Here is a 23,397-nt window from a genome sequence, read left to right on the forward strand (position 1 = left end):
GCCAGCATTAAAAGTCACGAGGCAGAAAGATAACCGTGCCTTGGGGTCCCAGCCATTAAGAGGGTTGTACACTCAGAGTGTAATGAGTACGTGGATGAGTGTGTTGATGGGAAAACCAGTTTTGAAAGGTGGAGCTTGGCACTGTGCCCTAAAAATTGTGAAACCGTGCCTCTCTCGGAATAGGGGCAGTAGGATGGCCCAAAGCACAGGTTCCATTGTGGAGGGCCTCCCTCTGGCTTCCAGGGAGGCCTGGACAGAGGCCCCCCACCTGGACTCCAGTGACCTAATCTGGAAACACAGTAGTTAGGAGGTATCTTGGGTCTCGTTCCCTGGAGGCAGAGCCTGACATGGGGATTTTGGTTGGTCATTTGTCTTGGAAGAATCCTATGAAGAAGTAAGACAAGCAGGATAGAGCAAGGGAAGAAGTAAGCAAAGATTTGGTTTTAGCTGAACTGTAGTCTCAGGCTGATGCTGGCATGTGAATGGCGTCACCAGATCGTGTCACTTGAAACAAGGAGGGCAGGCTTTTTCACTCCTGTACTGGGCAGTGATTGGCTGTGGGCTGCTGCTCCCCCTTGGGCTGGGAGTGACGGGGCAGCAAAACCTCTCAGGCTTTTCGGGTCCAAGTCCACTCCCACAGCCAAGGCACTGCCCCCGAGAAGGGTGAGCCATTGGCCGCCAACACTCATGCAACCAGGGGATGGGAGCCCCCTAACAGCCTCCTCCAGGGCTGAGGAGGAGCTGTGAGTAGCCTGGTAGCGTTTGTGACTAAGATTGCTTTTGTGGCTGTTTCAGACTGCATGTCAGGCCCGTGTCCTTTTGGGGAGGTTCAGCTTCAGCCCTCACCGTCGGTGCTGCCCGCTCTCAATAGAACTTTCATCTGGGACGTCAAAGCTCACAAGAGCATCGGTCTGGAGCTACAGTTCTCCAAGCCTCGCCTGAGGCAGATCGAGCCGGGGGAGAGCTGTCCAGATGGCGTCACTCACTCCATCAGCGGCCGCATCGATACCACCATGGTCAGGATCGGAACCTTCTGCAGCAATGGCACTGTGTCCCGGATCAAGATGCAAGAGGGAGTGAAGATGGCCTTACACCTGCCGTGGTTCCACGACAGAAACATCTCCGGCTTCAGCATCGCAAACCGGTCGTCTATAAAACGTGAGCATGCCACTCCCTCCCCGGCTATTCAGTGAGGAGGAAACATACAAAATCACCACTGTTCTACGTCGGGAATGGTCAGATGTCGGTGATTTTGTATGATTCAACCCTAATCCCTTAAAGGAGGATCCCACTCTTCTGTAAGCAATGTGGGCCCCTCACTCCTGGTGTGAACCCACCCTTCGCTATTAAACACACCCATGGCGACTCTCTTTCCTTTCTCCTTTGTGCATATGAGGTTTGTTTTCAAGAAATGAAAGGGGATTGATTCCACAGACCTACCTTAATTGCTGTTCCTAATTTCTTTGTCTTGTCCTCTATCTCTTCCACATTTTCTATCATTGTATCAGTGGTGTGCTATTAGTTTAGAAACAAAGGTAATATATGCTCAAAAACTCATCACATCCTAATTACTTTACTACGTTTTACTGTTATCTGTGCTCTTGAGATTATTGGTGCCGGTTGTATCTGCAGGTGGAAATACTGTGTGGTGAGCTGCTGCCCAGGTCTTCGCAGCGCCACATGCAGTCAGCTCACACTGGGAGCTTGAAGTCAGCCATGGTGGGAGTGCTTACACCGAGGAAGTGGGCAGATGCTATAATTAGGGCTTTTTTTCTGCTGAGTCGGTTATTAAACATATTTCTTTGCACACCGCTGACGTCTCCTTATCATGCCATATCCAGACCCACTGCTCAGGACCTGAGAATCGCCTTTTCTTCCCTTCTAACCCCCTGTCCCTCAGCTGTGGACAACCAGGGCAGGGTCTAATTGCCTCCTGTTCTTTTTCGTTTGGGTTCCACTCCCAATAGGACTGTGCATCATCGAATCTGTGTTTGAGGGTGAGGGCTCAGCAACCCTGATGTCTGCCAACTACCCCGATGGCTTCCCTGAGGACGAGCTCATGACGTGGCAGTTTGTCATTCCCGGGCACCTGCGGGCGAGCGTCTCCTTCCTCAACTTCAACAACTCCAACTGCGAGAAGAAGGAGGAGCGAGTTGAGTACTACATCCCAGGCTCCACCACCAACCCCGAGGTGTTCAAGCTGGAGGACAAGCAACCTGGGAACATGGCCGGGAACTTCAACCTCTCTCTGCAGGGCTGCGACCAAGATGCCCAAAGTCCAGGGATCTTCCGGCTGCAGTTTCAAGTTTTGGTCCAACATCCACAAAACGAAAGCAGTAAGTGAGCCCACTTTCCTCTCCCCTGCTCCTCCAGCACCTCTTTCCCTCCTGGGTAGTCTGCTTGGGGTGAGGTTCCCTTCCTGTCTCTCATCTGCGTCTTCTGGAACACTTGGACTCTGGACTCGGAGCGTTTCAGGAAGCACGTTGCTAGGCAGCTGGGCAGGCTCATTGGTGAGCACCTGGCATGTCGTTCTGTCTCAGCATAATAAGAAGCAAACGTGATCTTGCATTCACGGTGCTAAGTTGTTGTTAATGAAAGTGTTGGAAGGTTACCCTCTAGATCTCATGTCTTGACCCTACAATGTGAATCAGGATGTCTTCATCAATCATAATGGTAACTAACACTGTTTTATTGGCCGAGTGCTGCATACCATGGGCACACGCTCTGCATGCCAGGCCCTGCCCTAAGCACAGCACTTACGTGGTCTCAGCTAATCCTTATTACAACCCTGTAAGGGAGACAGGAATTATCTTCATTTCCTGATGAGAAACCAGAAGATTCAGGAGGTTATGGAACTAGCCCAACATCACACAGCTTGTCAGGAGCAGAGCAAGCTCAGAACCCAAAGCCTGTGCTCTGGGCCATAACTGAGCCCCAGGTGGATTAATGAGAATAGATTGCACACATACAATTACTGAGATGCCATAAACCTTGAGAAGGGTCATCAGGGCCAGAACTCCGCAGAGCTGAAGTGCCCAGGGCACAACATTTAAGGAGGCACCCACGCTGAGGTGCTCACTCTTACAGAGGCGCTCCCCGTTGGGGTCGTGTAAGCGCAAGATCGGCACCTGACAGCCAGCGCCTCCTTAAACATGCTCTCTGGGTGCCTCGCTCACCTCAGCGAGGGGCGTGGTCTGGATCTTGAGATAAAAGGTACAAGATGAGTTCAGCATGGCTGTTCCTGGGACTATCTATGAGCGGGATCTGTGAGTTGTGACAAGTGACCTTGAACCAGAACATCTCTGATGTGTGCTGAGGATGGGTTCTGTCCAGAGGGCTGATTCTCATCCTTGTTTTTTAATATTTGCTTCAGGGAAGTAGGCAGCAATATTAAGTGGCAGTGTGGAATGACATGCTGTTTGTTTTTGAGGGCAGATAAACACCTGAAAAGTGACCATGTGGAGTCCATTCAAGGGGTCGCCCAACTGGCGCTGCCTTGGGAATGCCCTCTCGGTGCCCACTGGGAGCCCGTCTCCTCGGGAAGCTGCAGTTCCACCCATAGCTTGACCCAAGATTCCTTCTAATTCACTATAACTATGTGGAAGGCATAACTTTATACATATCTGTGTTTGTGTGTGTGCGTCCACTGACACATTTTTATGATTCCACTGTCACAATTTCATCATCAGAATGTTGAAAACAGCCACGAAAGGATTTGGAAATTGAGTGGGTTTGAGTTTGAGGAGACGGAGGGTTGTGTTTATCTTCTCAGTCATGGCAAAGTGCTGCTGATTAATTCTGTTTCCTGTAACATCAGCTGGGTTGATTTCTAAAACTAATCAAATTGTTACACATGCTGTAACCAGCATCAAGAAGGGCATGACTTTAGTTTGAGGCAAATAAATAAAGAGTGATTAACTGCAGTTGGGAGATATTTAGCAATGTCAAGGCTTTACATAAAGTAGAGTTTGTAGTTTTCTAGAGGAGTGAGTGGACTTGGCCAGCAGGAATACCCAGGCTACACTGGACTCCCTGAGAGCTCCAGTTTCTGGACACCTCCATCTTGATCCTTTGAACCCTGACATGGACCCTAAATTTCAAGGGATTGCCCAAGGAAGCCAGCCCTGCGCACCCACGTTTGTCTGATCCCATCTTCACTATCCTTCATTCGATAAATATGTGTGGGCAGCTTGTTTCGCAGGCAGCGTAGTCCACTGGTTCAGGGTGCCTCCTCTGGAGCTGGCCTGTGTGGATTTGAATCCTGGTTCCCCTGCTTACTGTGTGACCACGGGCAAGTCACTTAACCTCTGTGTGACTCAGTTCCTCATCTTAAAATAGAGATGATAGGACTGCCCTCGTAGGGGTGTTGTGAGGATGGAATGAGCTAGCACAGTGCCTGGCAGGTAGTGAGCCCTCTTTAAATGTTATCCTGCAGCGTTGTAGGTCAGGGAAGGGACACAGGGTTGAAAAGACATGGTACTTGTCCTTAGAGATTAGCCCGTGGCCCAGGAGAGATATGAGGCTTATAGGATGCAGGAGGTCTCCTCCCAGGAGGAGTTTCAATGGTGTGTGGTGGGGTTCGAGGCAGGGAGCACACCTCAGGCTGGCAGGAATACCAAGAGGAGACATGGCAGAGCCTGACCCTTCTCAAGCTGCCCTGGAGGCCCCAGACAGTCTGTGCCCCTCATTGCCACAAGAAAAGGTTCTATATGCTGTTTCTGCTCTTTCTTAGCCTCAGAGATGAGAAAGAAGAAGCCAGAGGGTTGGGGAAGGCTTCAAGAGTCTGAGTCCCTCGGGCGGGAGCCTCTGCCCTTGCTTCTCCCAAGAATGCTGGTCCCCCATGGAGCCTTCCTCCTGCTGTACCTCCCTGAGCCCAGGCCAGGGCCTCTTACTCCTAACTTGACCTTCCTTCGTCCCCAGCAGTAGGAAACAACATGGAAAGCCAGAGCCACGGCAAGGGCAGAGGCAGCCGTCAGAGGCACAGAGCCAGCCCAGACCCCTCGTCATCCATAGCAGGATCTGACCACAGTGGGTCCAGGCTGCAAAAAGACAACTTCTGAATGTGGGCAGCAGGCAGATGTTACCTTGAAACTAATTGTCTGCCAAAAAAACCCTCTACTATCAAACCCCCTCTCTACTTTGCTGAAAAATATCATATAAGCTCAAACTAGACCCAGAGGACCTCTGCAGGGAATATCTTTTCATGGCTTGACCACAAGCATCCTATGTCTTAAGATGACTAATGTACAAGCTGCCTGGGACCTGAGGAATAACTGATCTGGCCAGCTGTGACCAGACGTGTGAGCACTGATGGCTTATGCTGCCCAAAATGTACAGCTCAGTGATGTTTGAGAGCTCGATTTCATGTTCATCTCTACCAAACAGATCTTGTTTTTAAGTGCTCCATAATGCGCTCTCTTCTTTTTGGATGGTACAATACTACCACGTCATATCTGGTATTATTGCCACATCATTACCTGGAGGTCTAAAAAATAAATTTGGGGCCTCTTGGAGTTTCATCTAATAGTCACAGCAGAGAGAAACCTTCTCTGTTGTCCTGTGCAGCTAGTTTCTCTTTTCATGGTATTGTTTCTAAAAGGTTCAAGGGCCCCTGCTGATAATGATCAGATGAGTTAATAGTCGTCTGCCTATCGACATTATTCTCTTTAGCAGGAGCAGACTGCTAGCCTGCTGCTTTATGCATCCTCCTCCAGCTTTTGGAGGAGCATCAGAAACGAGAGCAGAGGCAGAGCCAGGAGGCCTGCTCAAGTCACAGAGGGTGGCTGTCACAGCAGCCATGGAAAGCCAGAGCCTCAGCAAGGGGGGAGGCAGCTGTCAGAGGCACCCAGCCAGCCCAGGTGTTTACTTGCTCTGAAAATACCAAATGGCCTAGTGTATCTTCAAAATCCGTGGATTTCTCGGTTATCAGGACTCAGATAAGGTAGACGGACAGGAGTTTGCAGTGTTGTACACCAGGTTTTCTTGTTGACCGCTCCGGGTGTAGGGGAGGAAGGCAATTCTTCCACCCTCTAGGTCCTTCTGGCTGGCCTAAGAATTAAATTGACATGAGACCAAATAACTGGAGAAAATCAAACAAAGTTTAATAACATTAATACATGAGAGAAATCCCAGAAAACTGAGTAACTCCCCAGAACGGCTGAGGTCACCACCTTAAATACCATCTTCAGCTAAAGACAAAAGAGGATGTTGGGGGTGGGAGGAGTCAGTTATGGGAGGTTACCAGAAAAGCACAGTAAACAAGAGTAAGGTTATTATGCAGACTTGAGTCCTTTCCTTCCGCGTTGATAAGAGTTCCTAGAGATAAGGTCATCCCCCCTTCTTCCTGGTACAGAGAGGGAGACACCTTTACAGATGGAGATTTCCCTCATGAACGTAAATGTCTCTTAACAAAGGGTAACTTCTACTTGGTTTTCAGAGCTTCTCCCATGTCTGCAGTTTTCTAAAAAATGACCAGCCAAAAATAAGCCTCATGCCAGAGAGACACATCTGGAGGTGGCCAATTCTGCTCCCCACACAGGCCAGCACTGGTGGTGGAAGCCGTTGCATTTGCTTCTTTGGCTTTTATAAACTCCAGAAGCAGGGCCAGCCCAGTGGCGCAGCAGTTAAGTGCACACGTTCCGCTTTGGCGGCCCGGGGTTTGCTGGTTTGGATCCCGGGTGCAGACATGGCACCGCTTGGCAAGCCATGCTGTGGTAGGCGTCCCACATATAAAGTAGAGGAAGATGGGCACAGATGTGAGCTCAGGGCCAGTCTTCTTCAGCAAAAAAAGGAGGATTGGCAGCAGTTAGCTCAGGGCTAATCTTCCTCAAAAAAATAAATAAATAAACTTCAGAAGCCACCCAGAGCCTTTAACTGAATGTTGACTCTGTTTCTGTTTTTTGTTGTGTAACTTATGCTCTGTGAGTCTTAAATTTGTCCTGGTGGAATTGACATGTCTTGTGGCCTCTGACTTAGTCCCATGGAGCCCATTTTCATTTTAAAGTGTCGATGAAAATAATCCATAACCAATCTATAGATCAAAACTGGGGGGAGTTTATTATGAGCCAGATCTAAGGACTAGCCTAGCCCAGGCCTTCCTTCCCCAAGGAACAAAGAGGAGACATCACGTATGATAGGAATGTCCCCTTTTACAACAGTCACGAGATTGCCTAGCGAGCACAGCACAGCTATTCACACAGCAGGTAGTAGGTCTGCTGTCTCCGTTGACACAGCAGGGTGGCAGGTCTGTTGTCCTCCTCGAGCTGGGGGGTCACAGGGTGGGCAGAGCAATCAATCCCTAGCCTAGGGAGAGATGCTTATCTTTAAGGAAATGCCAAAAGGAGGAAATTGCATCTTTATCTTAAGGGCATTTGTTCTTGTCTTTGATACGTAGCAAAGGCTTAAAGCAGATATACAAGGCATGCTCAATAGCCATGCTAGGCCCTTTTGAGAAAAACAAGATCAGGCCAGATTAGGTTTACACCAAATGGCTTCCTCATATACTCCAGTATATCCTCTTGCTTGCCATTTGTTTATCAAAAGTAAGAAATCTCTAACTATAGGTAGCCCCAGAATAATTAGGGGCCTTTGTGAAACTTCAGTCAATAACCTAATCCCTTCAAAGGTTCCCAGTGTCCGTAACTATCAAATAGTGAGAGATTTTCTTTTTTGTGGGAGGGGTCTTTTTAATCCTCAGTCTCAAATGTTTTTCACGTGAAGGAAACACCTGAAGTGTTGTAGAAAGAATACGGGATTCTTTGGCGGCAGGAAACTGGGTCCAGACCACAGATGTGCCGTCTAACCGCTGAGTAACCCTGAGCAGTGAATTTGAAGCTCCCCGTGGTCTCCTCTGTGAGGATGGGATAAGGCAGCTTGTCAAAGCACATGGAAGACACTGAGTGAAACTCTGCCTTGTCTTTCCAGAGATTTACGAATGTTAATAGGTGACCTTTACATTTAAAGGACCTCATCTGTGAGACGGGAAGGCTACACATTTCCATCCAGCTTTGCCTGCGGAAGCCACCTAAGAAAACCTTCCTTAGGTGGGGTCAAAACAACTAAGATGAGTTTTAAAGGACAGTAAGAAATGAGCCGAATGTGGGACTAGGAGATTGAAAAGCTTACCGTTTTCTAAATCAAATCATATTTAAGTTAACAACATTAGAATATATACTCCAGCCCTGGACATGATATCTCTCTGATTAAAGCACTATTAGGCATCATGGTAAAATTTACAGAGAAACAGACAATAAGAACTAAAGAAAGGAGTCAGCAGATGTGACAACCCTAAGGCATTTCCCTAATTATGCTTCTAATTTGACAATGAGCTCCCTGGCACCCAGTTCAAAGGGAGCAATTCCATTAATGAGACGGTTCTTGTTCCCAGGAAGGAAGAAGCTGGGCAATCCTCTTGGGAAACAGAGCTTTCCCAGCTGTCATTGAACTTAGTCCCTGGAGCTGCAGGCAGAGAGGCTAAGGGACCTGATGGACACATGGGCAACCCCTTGAACTGCAAAGGCAGCCCCACCGTGCGCAGGCTCCCTCCTGATTCGATGACTTTCTATAAAAGCATAACAAATGGAATTAAAAATCAACTCCGTAAAAAGTGATCTCCAGGGCTTCCTCAGGTAGAGTCTTCTGGGAATGACATTATAAAGAGAAAGGACTCTTTTATAAAGTAATCTGGTAATCTATTCTAAATAGTGGAAAAAATATTCCTATCTTTCACCTAACAATCAGTTCTGGGACTTTATCCTGAGGAAATAGATTAAAATTAAACATGCACATGTACTTACTAAAGTCTTTTATTTCTAATGGCAAAATCATAGAAATCGCCTAAATGACCAATAATTGGGCAGTTTTTGCAAATTACGTAAGAAATATGTGATTATTGTCTTATTAAAAATTCAAACGTTACAGACAAAGCTAAAACCCGCTCCCCACCTCCGCCGACCACCTGCAGTGTCCCCACTTCCAGGCCCTTCTCCTGGAGGAACCACAGTTTTGGATTTGTTGTACTTCTTTCCACATCTTTTTTCTCCTCATTTACATACATAAGTATGTACATGTAGAAATAGCTATTTTGTTTTACAAAGAGATTTTATAATCAAATGGTGTCATAGTCTGCGTATTGTTTTACGGCTTGCTGTTTTGCTCATACTGTATTTTGGAGGTTCTTAGATTAGTATATTTAGATTTCCCTCATTCTTAACTGCTGCATAATATTCCATTCATGAATACTCCATAGTTTATTTAACTATTCCAGTATCAGGTGGTTTCTAGTTTTCCGCAAGTACATTGCTGTGGTGCAAACGTGGCATACATCCTGGTCACGCTGCTGGCTTCACAGGGGTGTGGGGTTTTTATGTTTAAACCATACACTCTTTTAATTTGGTTTTCTCTGATTACAAGTGATGTTAAGAATGCTTCATATTTCGGATTTTGGACATTCATATTTCTTCTGTGAACTGCTCAATCATTCTATGTTGCAAATATTTTCTCCCAGTGTGTCCCTTGTCCTTTAATGTTATTTATGGCACCAATTGTCAGAGTAGTGGTTTAGTGGTTAAGATTCGATGCTCTCACCATGGTCTCGGTTTGTTTACCAGTCAGGGAACCACACCACCCATCTGTGGTTGTCACCCTGTGGCAGCTGCATGTTGCTGTCATGCTGAAAGCTATGCCACCGGTATTTCAAGTCCCAGCAGAGTCACCCATGGTGGGCAGGTTTCAGCAGAACTTCCAGACTTAGACGGACTAGGAAGAAGGACCTGGCCACCCACTTCTGAAAAAATTGGCCATGAAAACCCCATGAATAGCAGTGGAGCATTGTCTGATAAAGTGCCGGAGGGGGAGAGGATGGTGCAGAAACTCTGGGCCGGGTCCCGCTCTGCTGTACACAGGGTGGCTAGTGAAGGGAAGGGACTTGACTACACCAACAACAAATTGCCAGAGAGATTTTTTTTTTTTTTGCTTTTACAATTTGTGTTTACTCCACACATATAAAGATACTCTCTTTGTTTTTACTGTGGGGACTGCTTTGAGGTGCCCGTCTAAGTTTATTCTTTTCCTAACGGGAGAGTCAGCTCTCCCGGCCCAGCCTACAAGGCAGTTCATCATTTTCTCACTTATCTGAAACAGAGCCTAATATCTGTGGTTCTCTCCATCTACGAATCTTCTCTCCCTGCGCTAACACCACACTGCTGTCAATTACTATTCATAACGGGAGAGTATTGAAATAAAGGATGGAAATCTCACTTGGTTGACTATTATACGGCCATTAAGATTAATGAATGTTGAAAAAGATTAGAGAATATGAAGACTCTATGGTAAGATAAGTAAAACTGTATAAAATAATAAAGTAAAAGCTGAGTATAAAATTTTATATACACTATACTTTTAATCAGGTGAAAATATGCATAATGTTAAAGAACAAAAGTTCAACCAAGTAAATTTGAAGATCTAATTGGCTTTTTTAAGCAGTTCATGAACTGGGCTGCGTCTCATCTGGCAAATAGAGAGATACTCCAAGGAGTTGTACAGAATGGAAGGTTTTTATAGCAGAAGGAGGGTGGGGCAAGGAAGTTAATGGCAAAAGAAAAGAAAGGATTGTTTCTGGCCTGGGCCTCTTTTCTGGGGAGGGCACTGCGTGGGTTCTATGCAGATTATCTTAGTGCTGCTAATCAGGAAATTTCAGATGGACTGTTTAAAGGTCACCTTCCTGGGAGAGGGTGAAACTGCAATTAAGTCTTGGTTTGCTGTCATGGGGGCAAATGACTCCATTTTGGACCTGTTATTTCTTCTTTAACAATACATATGAATGAGGACTAAAATGAATTTGAAGAAATGCAAGCAGTTAACTAAGGGTGGTAGAAATGCAGTCCATTATTTTTCTTTTTATATTTCTTTTAAAATTATTGTGATGTTGCCTTAATAATAATAAAATCTCTCCAAGGTTTTGTGCTAATTTTTGCCATGTCACTGGGTTGCTGCTGATCTATTCTTCACGCCTGTTTTCTATTTGTGGTTCCAGATAAAACCTACGTGGTCGACTTGAGTGATGAGCGAGCCATGTCGCTCACCATCGAGCCGAAGCCCATCAGACTTAGCCGAAAGTTTGTCCCCGCCTGCTACGTGTGTCTGGAGACTTGGTTCTGCAACACCACCCTCACCCTGACGTCTGGCTCCAAACACAAGATCTCGTTCCTGTGTAATGATCTGACACGGCTGCAGATGAACGCCGAGAAAACCATAAGTACGCCCCCTTAGTGCACCCTTCCCAGACCGTGGGCAGCTCTCCCTTCTCTGCTCTGTCTCCTTAGTGGGCTCCCCTGGGTAGTTTGCAAGTAGTATGATCAGCAACGTCCCCCGCAGTGCAGGTTGAGCAAGGCTGAGCAAGAAGCAGACGCACCCCCTTTAGGATCAGCAGTCTCAGCTGGAACGTGCATCCTTCAGAATTGCATTCTCCGTGTCTGTGCTTATATCTCCATGCCCAGCCTTCCAGTCTCTCTTATGAAATCCTCTCCTCCTCTTCATAGCCTTCCCAGCTTCGCCTGTCAACATGCCCCATACTTCCACACTCACTGCCCGCTTCTCTTCTCTCGCATGAGACTGAGTCTTGAGGTCAAGAACTTTGGCTCATTCCTTTTGCTATCCTTTTAGCCCCCAGCAGTTCTGGGCATGTGCTAGTCACGTCATAAATGTTTGATGACGGGAGGGCAGCCAAACCAATAGTCACCTCCCAGCTGGGCTACCATGGTCTCTGACCTGGACGCTCTCAGAGTCTCTACAGATGCAGCAGCTGAGGCCACGAGAGGCAAAGCGGCCTACTGGAGGCCACCCCACTGGGAAGTGGCAGAGCGGGAACATGAGCTGAGATGTCCCCAACTCCACTCCAGCCTCTAACCACTGCACAGAACGGCCTCCCCACAGATGGGGCCACTGGGAGGAAAAAAATCTGTGCCCTGCCCACATGGCATGTAGCATCTAAGGTACAGATACACAGAGGAGAGACCTTGAACAAACAGGAAAGGAAAATTTCAACACTAAAAACTCCTCAGAAGTTGGTCTGCCAGTTTAGTAGTCAGTAAGAATGTGAGAAGAGCAGAGGGGAAGCCAGAAAAGGAGCATCAAGGAGCCAGCAGCAGAGGACGGAGTGGGAGAGGAGAGACCAAAAGGAAAAGCAAGAAAGCCTCGTGCTGACTGGAGAGCTGGGGGATGTGCTTCCAGTCTCCTCCCGGCCTGGGTACCATGAGCCCCTCTTTTCCAGGCTGCACGGACCGCCGGTACTGCCACAAGAAGTCTTACCCACTCCAGGTGCCCAGCAACATCCTCCAGCTGCCTGTGCAGCTGCACAACTTCTCCTGGAAGCTGCTGGTGCCCAAGGACAGTCTCAGCCTGGTACTGGTGCCGGTCCAGAAGCTGCAGCAGCACACATACGAGAGGGCCTGTAACACCAGCTTCAGATACCTCGTGGCCAGTGCCGTCCCCGGCCAGGACCTTTACTTCGGCTCCTTCTGCTCCGGAGGCTCCATCGAGCAGATCCAGGTGAAGCAGAACATCTCGGTGACTCTCCGCACCTTTGCCCCCAGCTACCAACAGGATATCTCCAGGCAGGGCCTGACCGTGTCCTTTAGACCATACTTCACAGGTAAGGGGACTTTCACTCCCTCCCTATCTCCATGCCCCTCAGCCTTGCTCGTTTGGAAATTCGTCTTATTTTGATTTTGTGATCATCTTAATTAAGTTGTAATGTGAAGAGAAGGGGTAGCTGAGTGGGACAGTCCTCACACAAGAAATTTGCAAGATGGTGAGTCCTGATCCCGACTTTACCATTTACCTAGTGTGGAAAATTCCAGGAGTTAGAAATAAAACTCTCTGACAGTGGGAGGTGCTGGCTGGTAGGCAGCAGAACAAATAATCAGTTCCGAGTCTTTTTTGGAAGCAGGCAGGGCATAAAGGAGCACTAACGAAATATTCCTGAGTCCTGGATTTTTAAGGTGGTGACATAAAAATCCTTGTGCAGACAGTTTTATGATTCTACTTTGACAACTCAGAATGCAGTGTGGAGAGCAGGGAGGGAGGAGTCCTGGGAGAGAGATGGACTGAGAGTGCTAGGGTCCTGGTCTCCTGCCTGGTGGAACAGACCCCTCTCAGCAGCTAGTGTATGATCATCAGTGTTCTGAGGCAGCAAATGAGGTCTCAGTAGGTCACAACCATGAACTCGACATGGCTGATGTTAAAAGTCCCAGTCGCCATTACAAGTTGCTCCAGGTTAGAGGCCATTTTAAAATAGACCAAGCCTTTCTTTGAGGTTTACTTAGCACTTTTGTTCTCAGAGGCATGAGTGGGAGGGAGGGAGAAGAATCTTCGGCCATAAAATGAAGGTCAGTCCAGAATGCCTGCTATCTCCAGGGTCACCAGAGGAACTCCTTCTGGGGCGTTTTCGAAAATAAGGCACACTCGCCTCAGCGTGGAATGGTGGGGGTTTATCTCACCCGAAGGTGAATTAGGGATTAGCTGACGTATCTGACGCTCTTTCAGCTTTGCGATTCTACAGTTCTTCCCAGAACTTGAAATGTTTTTAATCTCTGAAACTGACATCGGTGCATACCGGTCCCACCGTGGAGAGAGCCGGTAGATGAATGTTAGCTATGTTGAGGGCATTTCTGAAAGGAAGCTGAGTTTGACAAACTAGCTTGTTTTTTGTTCGTTTGTTTATTTTGTTTTTTTCAAAAGGCCTGAGCACCTAATCTGACTGAGACTCTAATCCTGTGCTGACCCATACCGTAGCCACTGGCCACATGTGGTAATTTAAATTAACAGGAAACAAAGTTACAAACTCAGTTCCGCAGTCACACCAAGCACAGTTCGAGTGTTCGGCAGGCACTCGTGGCACAGGCTGCTCCATCGGACAGCATGGATGAGGAACATTTCCCTAAGTGCAGAAAGTGCCGTCGGACAGCGCTGGTCCAGACGGTTTAATACCGTCCCCTCCACCACTGCTTTCTCTCCCTTTTGGTTCAGTGAAACAACATCTGTCTGGATTCTCTTCCCTTTCCTTTCCTGCAGAGGAAGCTGTTTTCACGGTGACCCCAGACGTGAAAAGCAAGGTCTATCTGAGGACCCCTAACTGGGACCGGGGCCTGCCATCCCTCGCCTCGGTGTCCTGGAACATCAGCGTGCCCAGAGACCAGGTGGCCTGCCTGACCTTCTTAAAGGAGCGGACCGGCCTGGTCTGCCAGACAGGGCGTGCGTTCATGATCATCCAGGAGCAGCGGATGCGGGCTGAGGAGATCTTCAGCCTGGAGGAGGTGCTTCCCAAGCCAAGATTCCACCATCACAGTTTCTGGGTCAACATCTCCAATTGCAGTCCTGTGAGCGGCAAGCAGCTGGACATGCTCTTCTGGGTGTTGCTTTCCCCGAGGACAACAGGTGAGGGTCTTCAAGGTCTTTCAGGGATGGTGGGGGATAGTGAATTGGCAACTGAGAAGTGAGGAGCAAGTCTGGGAGGCAAGTCATAAAACACAGATTTGAGTCCTGGCTGTCCATGTAGCAGTCAGCTGTTGCATCAATAATGCTGCATAAGAAATCACTCCAGAACTCAGTGGCTTAAAAACTGCCATTTATTATTGCTCACATGTTGGCTGGGCAATTCTGGTCTGAGCTGGACTTATCAGGGTTCATTCACTCATGCACCTGTGGGCTGCTGCAGGTTGGCTAGAGGACTTTGCTGGTCTTGGCTGGGCACTCTTACACTTCTGGGCCCAGCCAAGATCCACTGGGATAACTGGGCTGCCTCGGCTCTCCTCCACATGGTCCCTTATCCTCCAGCTTGGGCCTGTTCTCATGGCAAAGGCAGAGAGGTCCAAGAGGGGCTGGAGGTAGCATGCAAGGTCTCTTGATGCTTAGGTTAGGAACTCATACACAATCCTTTCTACCGCATTCTTTTGGCCAGCCCAGATTGAAGGGGTGGACAGCAGGCTCCACCTCTTGATGGGAGGAGCTGCAGAGTCACATAGTAAAGGACATGGTCAAGGAGGGGGTAGAACTGAGGCATTTTTGTAGTCGGTCTACCACCATTTACTCTCTCTCTGACATAGAAGTCTCTTCACTCCTCTGATCTTCCTCACCTATAGAGAGTGGATGATAATAACAACCTCATAAAAGTATCGGTGGGAATTCAGCATTGGTGATTAAAATGTGGGGACCTGGAAAGTTGACACAGGTGCATGGTGCTGGCATTTTTCAGTTAGTCCAGTGAAACACTGGAATCCATGAAATGCCCTCGGTGGCAGGCCTCAGAGCCCAGATGGGAGTTTGCCTCTCTGCTCAAAGTTGCAGGATCCATGGAAAAGTTTCAGACAAGGAAACGTGAGTGTGGCCGGGCAGTCTGTGGCGGGGCCTTGTTTGCCCTTTATTCCAAGGTGGTCCCAGAGCATCACAGAGTGTCAGAACCAGGAGGGACCATGGCGGTTGTTCCTCTCTGCCCCTTCCCTTGCTGGCGGTCAGAGAGATCGAGTGTCCACCCACGGCCACACAACTAGTGAGCAGCGAGAGAACTGATGGGAACCGACAGCCACAATGCAAAGCTCTCCCACGCTCTCAAGTCAGCTCCTGGCTTTTCTTCCTCTCTTACATTTATTTTCTGTCATTTATTTCTATTCCTATTTTCTCCTAATCTCCCCTTTTGTTTTCTTGTTGAACAAGCAAGAAATTCTAAGTCCTTGTTGGAGGCAGGGCTCCTTCTCTGATTTATTTTCTTTTTCTTTTTTTTTTCCTTTGTACCGCTGCAGGAAAAGAACAGCACAGATGAAACAATCCTCTGCTTAACTCCTCCCCCTCTGACTTCTGACTCCCTGTTTCTCCCACACCTCTCCGCTCTCCTCTCGTCCACAACAGGTTGTGGCCATTGGGGGAACACATGCGGGATAGGCCAGGAGTAGCCTTGGAGTAGATCTGGTAGGTCCCCGGTTTGTTTCAGTTAGCTATCACTGCATGACAAACCACCCCAAGATTTAGTGGCTTAGATGATAACCATTTTTCACAATTCCAGGGTCGGGAATTTGGACAAGTCCCAACAGGGTGGCTCCTCTCTGCTCTAAGGTATCTGGGGCCATAGCCATACGCCTTGAACAGCGATAGGGTGGCTGGGATGGTTTACATGGAGACAGATGTCAGGGCCCTTGGTGTTCACTTTCGGCCAGGTTCCTTGGTTTGTTTTCCTCATAGAGTCTCCAAATGGCTGGCCTGGGCTTCCTCACAGCCTAGTAGTCTCAATATAGTCAGACTTCTTATATGGTGGCTGACTTCTCTTCAGAGAGAAAGTGCAAGAAGCTGCCAGGCCTCTAAAAAGTTAGGCCCAGTACGAGCACAGCCCAGATTCTAGAGAAAGGAAACAGGCTCCTCGTAGTGTAAGGCAGGGAAGGAATGGCTGGCGGCCATCTTTGGAGACTCGACTCGAGTTCATCATCGGCCTAACCCCACTTGTCTCCTCCTCTCTCTCCCTTGTGTTTCTGCTCACAGACGTGACTGTCATCATCATCGCAGTGGTGGGAGGTGGCGCCTTACTGATGTTTGCCCTCGGACTCATTATTTGCCTTGTGAAAAAGAAGTAGGTGGAATTTCTCAAACTATCTTCAGCTGATCTGATGCATCCTTAGCTCACACTGACCAGGGCTACTGTTAATTATTGACTGTTTTCTTGCTTCCCATTTTCTCCCTGAAGATCAATGTTAAATAATATTGCCAGATGTGAGTTATGCTTGGAGCGGAAAAAAGAATCTCATACCTAGCAGGAAAAAACCCAGAAAACAAAATACATGTGTGGTAACATTTTAGCCTGTGGTTTTTATGAGCTGCCTCCATACAAATCCCCTGGGAATCATTTGCCGTCGGCTCATTGGTCATCGCAGGGGTGATCCTGACAGCAAAATGCTCCCGTCAGCCCCGCCAGACCGGGCCTCTGAACCCGCTCCCTCTGTCACCTTGAGGAAAGCAAATGAATCCTGCCCTGGCTTGTTCTCCTCCAGTTTCTTAAACAAACTGTCTGTTTTATGCTTGTTTATGGGACTCCAGACAAGCACCAAAAAGCCAGCCCTGTGGGCGAGAGGAAGGAAGACCCAGTTAACTGACTCGCACTCGCCTTCCTTCCCCTGGGGATGACGGCTTCTGTTTTACGAGAGAAAGTGTTGACCTCTTTAGACAGAGTACACGCTGCCACCAGATTTTATCAATTCTGCTCGTATTTCTGATTAAAGCCTTGAGGGAGGGGGGCAAATCTGTTTTCTTTAGCATGATTTGACCTTCCAAAAAGCAAAAAAAAATTTTTTAATTAACTGGGTCCCTGAGCAAACAACTGAAATTCCTAAACAACGATGAGACTGTCTCGAAGTGTCTCCACTGATCAGGAAGGACCTGCCCACGGCAGATCCAGGAGAGGCCTCTTGTCCTTGAGATGGGATTGCACATCTATTGCATGGGGGGAAAGGACTTCTCTAACAAAACATCATTTCATTGTTTCTCTCGGAAACTTTCTCGTCTGGGGTACACAGTGTGTCCCACCCAGATCAGAAAGCGTGGCATTAACACTAGGCCCAGCTTCCTCATCAGGAGGGAAGTGAGTGATTGGAGGGTCCAGTACTTGCCTCCGTCTCTAAGCTGCCCCAGTTCTGGCCTGAGAATCGCCAGCCCCAGACTTGCTGTAGCAGAGGCCACTGGCTGGCAGGTTGCATAAGGCCAATCCATCCCCAAGTTGGTATGGGAGGGTGGACGGGTTCTGCAGAGGGAATGAGGGAAGACAGTGCCACTGAACTTGTTCATCAAGCATGTATTTCCGAGAATCTCCTGGGCACTAGGAACCATGCAAGGTGCTGGGGATACAGCAGTGAGCAAGACACAGTCTCTTCTCCCACTGCCCAGGGGGACAGAGGGACTAAAGAGGCAGGCAGATAAAGAGGCAGTTTCAGGACAGCATGAGAAGAGCTTTGTGGGGACAAGCAAGGCACAGTGGGAGCACGAAGGAGGGGCATCTGTCACAGGGCTTCAGGCAGGAGCCTTTGGAATCCGTCATCCTGGCTAGAGACTTCAGTATTACGAGCTGAATGTACTAGATTTATTTTTGTCTCAGAAAAGTGCAGGAGCCTGTCCACAATTACTGAACCGCCAGCCTGTGCATTATATGGTCCATTATGTTAATTGCGCTAATGTCCTCCGTTTGAATCACTGGTCAGCTGAAAAGTCAGCGACCCTGCTCTTGGCTCGTGGAGATGGAGACTGAAGCCTTGTTTTCCGTGACAGAGAGTGCTCATGCCTATCTGCATCCAAGTACCGAAGAACATTACAAACCAAACGTTAATGGTGTTGAGGAACTCTGGCACCCTGACCTGAATTGTCTTCTTTCCAGCTCTTTCCCCTGTTGGAGGTTACTGCCAAAGGGACCAGATCCCTCTGCTTATGCTGAGTTCTACCGTCCCCAACTCCAGCTAAAAACTAGGAAACAGCCTTCCATCCTGAGTCCCGGACATTATCATTTAGAATCTAGATGGTCAGAGCTTTTCCCCGTGCGAAAGAAGGATGAAGCCTTAGCTATAGGAAATGCTGAGAGAGTCGTAGAAGGTGGGCCTGGGCATGCCGTGCCTGGTGAGGTTGGGCTGGGACACCACCCCTTCCTAGTAGGAGAGAGGGCTTGTCAGATGTCTCCACCATCAGATACTGTGCATCTATCCAGGCAAATTCAAGCACAGATAGTGTTAACAGTTCCCTCTCTAAACCACTCTCTAGTCCCTGTTTCCACCTTGAAAACTGGAGACAGGAGCTAGTCCCTCCTAAATGTTCACTGAGGACAGTAGTTTCAGTTTCAAATGTGAAGTAATTTGAAGGCCTTGGGGGAGACACGGTCAGAACCCTGACGGATCTAAGTTCCAGAAGGAATATACACATGGTGCATAAGTAAGATCTTTTCTTCCTGACTTCTGTCTTGTGTTCTTTCTCTCAGGAAGAAAAAGGAGATAAACAAGGGCCCGGCTGTAGGTATCTACAATGGCAACGTCAATACCCAGATGCCGATGCAGTCAAAAAAGTTTCAGAAGAGACGAAAGGACAATGACTCCCACGTGTATGCGGTCATCGATGACACTATGGTATATGGGCATCTGCTGCAGGATTCCAACGGGTCCTTCGTCCAGCCAGAGGTGGACACCTACCGGCCCTTTCAGGGCCCCACGGGGGACTGCCCTCCCTCCCCACCCCCCATAGGCTTCAGGGCCCCAACTGCAAAGTTGACCACAGATGAACCACCCCCTGACATCCCTCCTGAGTCTGAGAGTGAACCGTACACCTTCTCCCACCCCAACAAAGAGAATGTAAGCAATGGGAACACAGACATTCCCTTGCTGGATGGCCACAAGCCAGCGGAGCCGGGGGAATAACTTGGGCCCATCCCAAAGACTTTGCATGAAGCAGGGCACTGAGACACCCTTTAGGGTCTTCAACCAGAAATCCTAAAGAAGGAGAATTATATGGAAGGACTAGCAGGAGGTTTTCCTGGATACCACCAACTTCTGATTTCCAAGTGGACTCACTTCGATGATGAGACGTTGAAAATGATGAACTCTGATCTGGATACAATCATCACAATTCACGTCCTTCTAAACTCAGGTTGGGCTGTGACTGTGACCCAGCCCGTAATGAGAGGGGAGAGGTGTAGTCACCCAGTACAGGGTTGCAATGAGCCCTGGATTCAGATTTGGATTTAGAACTCTTCAGGTCAACAATTCCAATCCCTAGGAGGCCACCAAGGTCCCTGCTCTCACTGGCGTCCCCTGGATGAAAATGGCAATGTACCTTTTTATTATTATTATTATTTATTTGTGGTCCTGTGTATTTAAGAAGTCGAATGTATAAGCGTACAGCTTGTTCACCTGACCTGGTGACAACTCGTGCCAATGGTTTGGATGGCTGGGTTTTGACTTCTACTGGTGACCACTAGATACCCATGTGCTTGTCTGCTGGGAAGTGGGAATGATTTACGATCTGTCCACCCAGAAAAGAGCATGTGTGTTTGAGCAGCGTTGATGCATTGATGCTTATCTGCTTTGATAAGAGACTTCTTGGTTCTCTCTCTCTGCGTGTGGTTATCCCACTGCAGAAATTCATTACGTCCCATTGTCCTTTAGTCCTGGAAATAAGAGAAATTTCCTTCCATTGTCATGTGTGACTCTCCCAGCTGCAGCATCTAAACAGAAACTCAGTATTTTCATCCTCTGAAAATGTTTAAAAATACACCAGAGAGTGGCCACCTGGATTTGTTTCCTATTACTGCTGTAACAAGTTACTGCAAGCATGGTGGCTTAAAACAACACAAATTTCTTATCTTCTGGTTCTGGAGACCAGAAGTGCAAATTGGGTTTCGCTGAGCTAAGATCAAGGTATCGGCAGAGCCACGTTCCTTCCGGACGCTCCAGGGGAGAATCGGTTTCCTCGCCTTTTTCAGCTTTTAGAGGCTGCTCACATTCCTTGCCTCCGATGGCTGGTCACACTCCGATGGCTGGTCACATTGTGGCACTGTGACACTGAGCCTCCTGCTTCCCTCTTTCACTTATAAAGCCCCCCTGGATAATCCAGGATAATCCCCACCTCAAGATCCTCAGTTCACCCACACTGAGAAGTCCCTTTTGCCGCGTAAGGTAACATATCCTCATGTTCTGAGAATTAGGATGTGAACATCTTTGGGGGACCATTATTCTGCCTACCACACCTTCTTGTCACTGCAGGAGAGACTACAAAATGATCCGGCCCACAGGTGTGTTTTGTTTATTAGCTTGCAGAATCTTTTTTGAGAATTAGTTACTAACACTTAAATTACACATTTTTTACATAAAAATCCGGATCTGAAGATCTGGCCATGCTGGGGTTCACATTCTTGCCTAGCCACAACGAGCTGGAGTTGAGAAGCAGCTCCACCTTTAGATGGGGCATCCAGTTCACCCGTTCACCACAGTCCCCACCACTCCCTGTCGCCTCCCTGTGTCTATTGCTATTGATCAATGCCCTTGCAGGGTTGCTTTTCTCATAATGAAATGGAAAGTTTGGGACCCATATCTCAGATCAAATGAGAACAGAGGCCTCAAGGCTGCTGTGTGTTTCAGGAAAGTTTTTTCTTATACCCCGCCCACATCCTTCATTTATCCTAATTACCAGCCCAGCTCCTGTGGGCGTTTGCCTCTGTGGCCCCTGTTCTCTCTGGGAGGAGGATCGTGTTGTGGCTTGTCAGCACAGTCCAAAGTTCAGTATTTCTGTGGCAAATCCTCCTTTAAAAAATAAACACACTACGTTGTGTTCAGTGAATTCACCTTGGAAACGCACCGCCTAGGCTTGTTCCCGTGCTGCTTTGCCTCCATGAAAAGGAGCTTTGCAATTTCCTAAATGGTGTGTGCTCAAGGCTTCTTGAACTCTTTCCAGAAGGAAGTTTGTTGTTGGTTTTTTGTTTGTTTTTAAATTATGTCCTCGGTGTTGCCTATGGCACCTTTCCCTCTGAAAGGCTGGCAAACCCCCCAGGAAGGGCCACGTGAGGGCTGTGGCTTCCTTCCCTCCGGTGAAATTGTCTCATTCTGTAAAACCACCGGTGGAGCCCTGGCCCTCCCCTCTCTACCTTCCCGACCTCCTGGCCTCTTCTGAGGCTCACTCAGTGGGTGCTCTGCATTCTGCCCACAGCGTGGCTGGCTATCTTTGGGCTGGCTGTCATCACACTTGTCACCTTTTCTTACAAGGGCCCCGGTGGCCATTTTCTTTTAACCAAGAGCTCAAAACTCCAGGCCAAATTGCTATCTTCCTGAGACTTAGGTGGATTTAATATTTTCTGAAAATATGCCTCCTTGAAGGGGCCAGCCCAATGTACCCCTGGCCCTTTGCTTTAAGTCCCAGCCCCACTTATGTACAATATTTCAGGGTCACTGGAAACCAGTGAGACACGTTTGTTAAGCCTATTTTGTGTCAGCACAGTGTCCCTCCACACTGGGTCAGCTGATGCCCCGGCCACTGTCACGGCCGTCTGCTGGACCCATGAGGAAGCCGGGTTTATACAGGCCTGATCTCTGATGCTGGGGTCACTTCGTATCCCGAAGCGGGAGGGGAAAGTCTCAAGGAAGAGTCAAGGGGGAAACGCATAAGTCCATGGGATGCAACCTTGGTCAAGCTTGGAGGACTGGTTTGTGTGGATCTGCAATGCTTAACTGGAAGTAATTTATTTGTTGTAGATACTTTTTAGGTAGCATTTTATTAATTTCCTACACTTTTTTAAATAAACAAATGTACTCCAAAAATGGGCATCAGGTTGCTTAAATGCTTCGGCCGCTTGTCCCCTGGTTCAGCTGAGGCCCCAATTTCCCAGTTGTTTATTGTGACAGGCTCAACAGGGCCTCAGTAGATGCTGTCTCCTCCACGTGCTTATGGTTCAGGAAGCTGCCAATGAGCAACTCAGAGGCCGGAGCTGGTTCTGTTCTGTTCTAGTTGAGGGACCATGAGCCCCCTCTTCACCACTCCCAATACCTGACCCCCACAGAGGCCTGGGGCCGCCCTCATCACTGACTACAGTGAGCTCTAAGCCCAACACGGGCACTAGGCACCAGAACAGAAGCCAAGGGAGGGTGGTGGGTGATGGAAGCTTGAGATGGGCCCCCAGCACCCACCATGCACTTGGAGAGGAGACCCAAGTGCCTCGAGGAGACCAGACGTTGCTACGTAACAAACCACCCCAAACCTTACTGACTGAAGGACAGTGGTTTACTTTGCTCACCAATCTGATTTGAGCAGGGCTTAGTAGGGGCAGCTTATCCCTGCCTCTTGTGGCCTCTCTGGGGCGGCTCAACTAGAATCCACTTTCAACGGTGGTATCACACAGCCGGCAGGTTAGTGCTGGCTGCCAGCTGGGTCTATGACTCCTCGTCCCTCAGGCCACTCCACAGGGCCTCATGGGCTTCCTCACAACATGGTGGTGGGTCCCAAGAGCGAGCGTTCCCAGAGTCAGGAAGTCGGAGCCACCAGTCTCTCGAGGCCTGGGCCTAGAAGCTGGCTTGGCATCACTTCCATTCTAGCCTATGGGCACATCAGTCACAGAGCCTGCCCAGATTTAAGGAAAGGAAGCCAAGACCCCACGTCTCAGTGGCAGAGGGGTCAAAGAATTTGCAGCCATCTTTAATATGCTAGAGTGGGGCTGGGGAGATCAGAGCCAAGTGTCCGTGCCCTTGGGCAGCGCTGACCAACACTGTTCCCCTCGATCACCATGTCCACATCTGGCCCACATCCCACCTCTCTCACGGCCCCTTCTCCTGGATCCTGTTTTGGGGCTTCAAGATTCAGTCTTCAGCATTCTGGCCTTTCTCCTTGCACACTGCCCCATGG

At 48.5% G+C, this 23,397-nt stretch overlaps 1 protein-coding gene across 3 annotated transcripts in view; it reads left to right on the forward strand.

Moving 5' to 3' along the window:
• CDCP1 (CUB domain containing protein 1) overlaps positions 1-22,319 on the forward strand; it is a 56,287-nt gene extending 33,968 nt beyond the window's left edge. For 2 of the 3 annotated variants that reach the window (XM_070577162.1, XM_070577163.1), the window contains exons 3-9: positions 796-1,158; positions 1,968-2,336; positions 11,033-11,254; positions 12,269-12,649; positions 14,071-14,433; positions 16,525-16,612; positions 18,995-22,319. In XM_070577162.1, the coding sequence (XP_070433263.1) occupies positions 796-1,158; positions 1,968-2,336; positions 11,033-11,254; positions 12,269-12,649; positions 14,071-14,433; positions 16,525-16,612; positions 18,995-19,427 (2,219 nt within the window). In that variant the 3' untranslated portion in view covers positions 19,428-22,319. Of the gene's footprint in view, positions 1-795; positions 1,159-1,967; positions 2,337-11,032; positions 11,255-12,268; positions 12,650-14,070; positions 14,434-15,794; positions 15,961-16,524; positions 16,613-18,994 lie in introns of all 3 variants that reach the window. The other variant, XR_011527481.1, reaches the window with a different exon arrangement.
• Positions 22,320-23,397: the final 1,078 nt, after the last annotated feature.

This window comes from Equus przewalskii, chromosome 15 (assembly GCF_037783145.1).
Source record: "Equus przewalskii isolate Varuska chromosome 15, EquPr2, whole genome shotgun sequence".
NCBI lineage: Eukaryota > Metazoa > Chordata > Mammalia > Perissodactyla > Equidae > Equus > Equus przewalskii.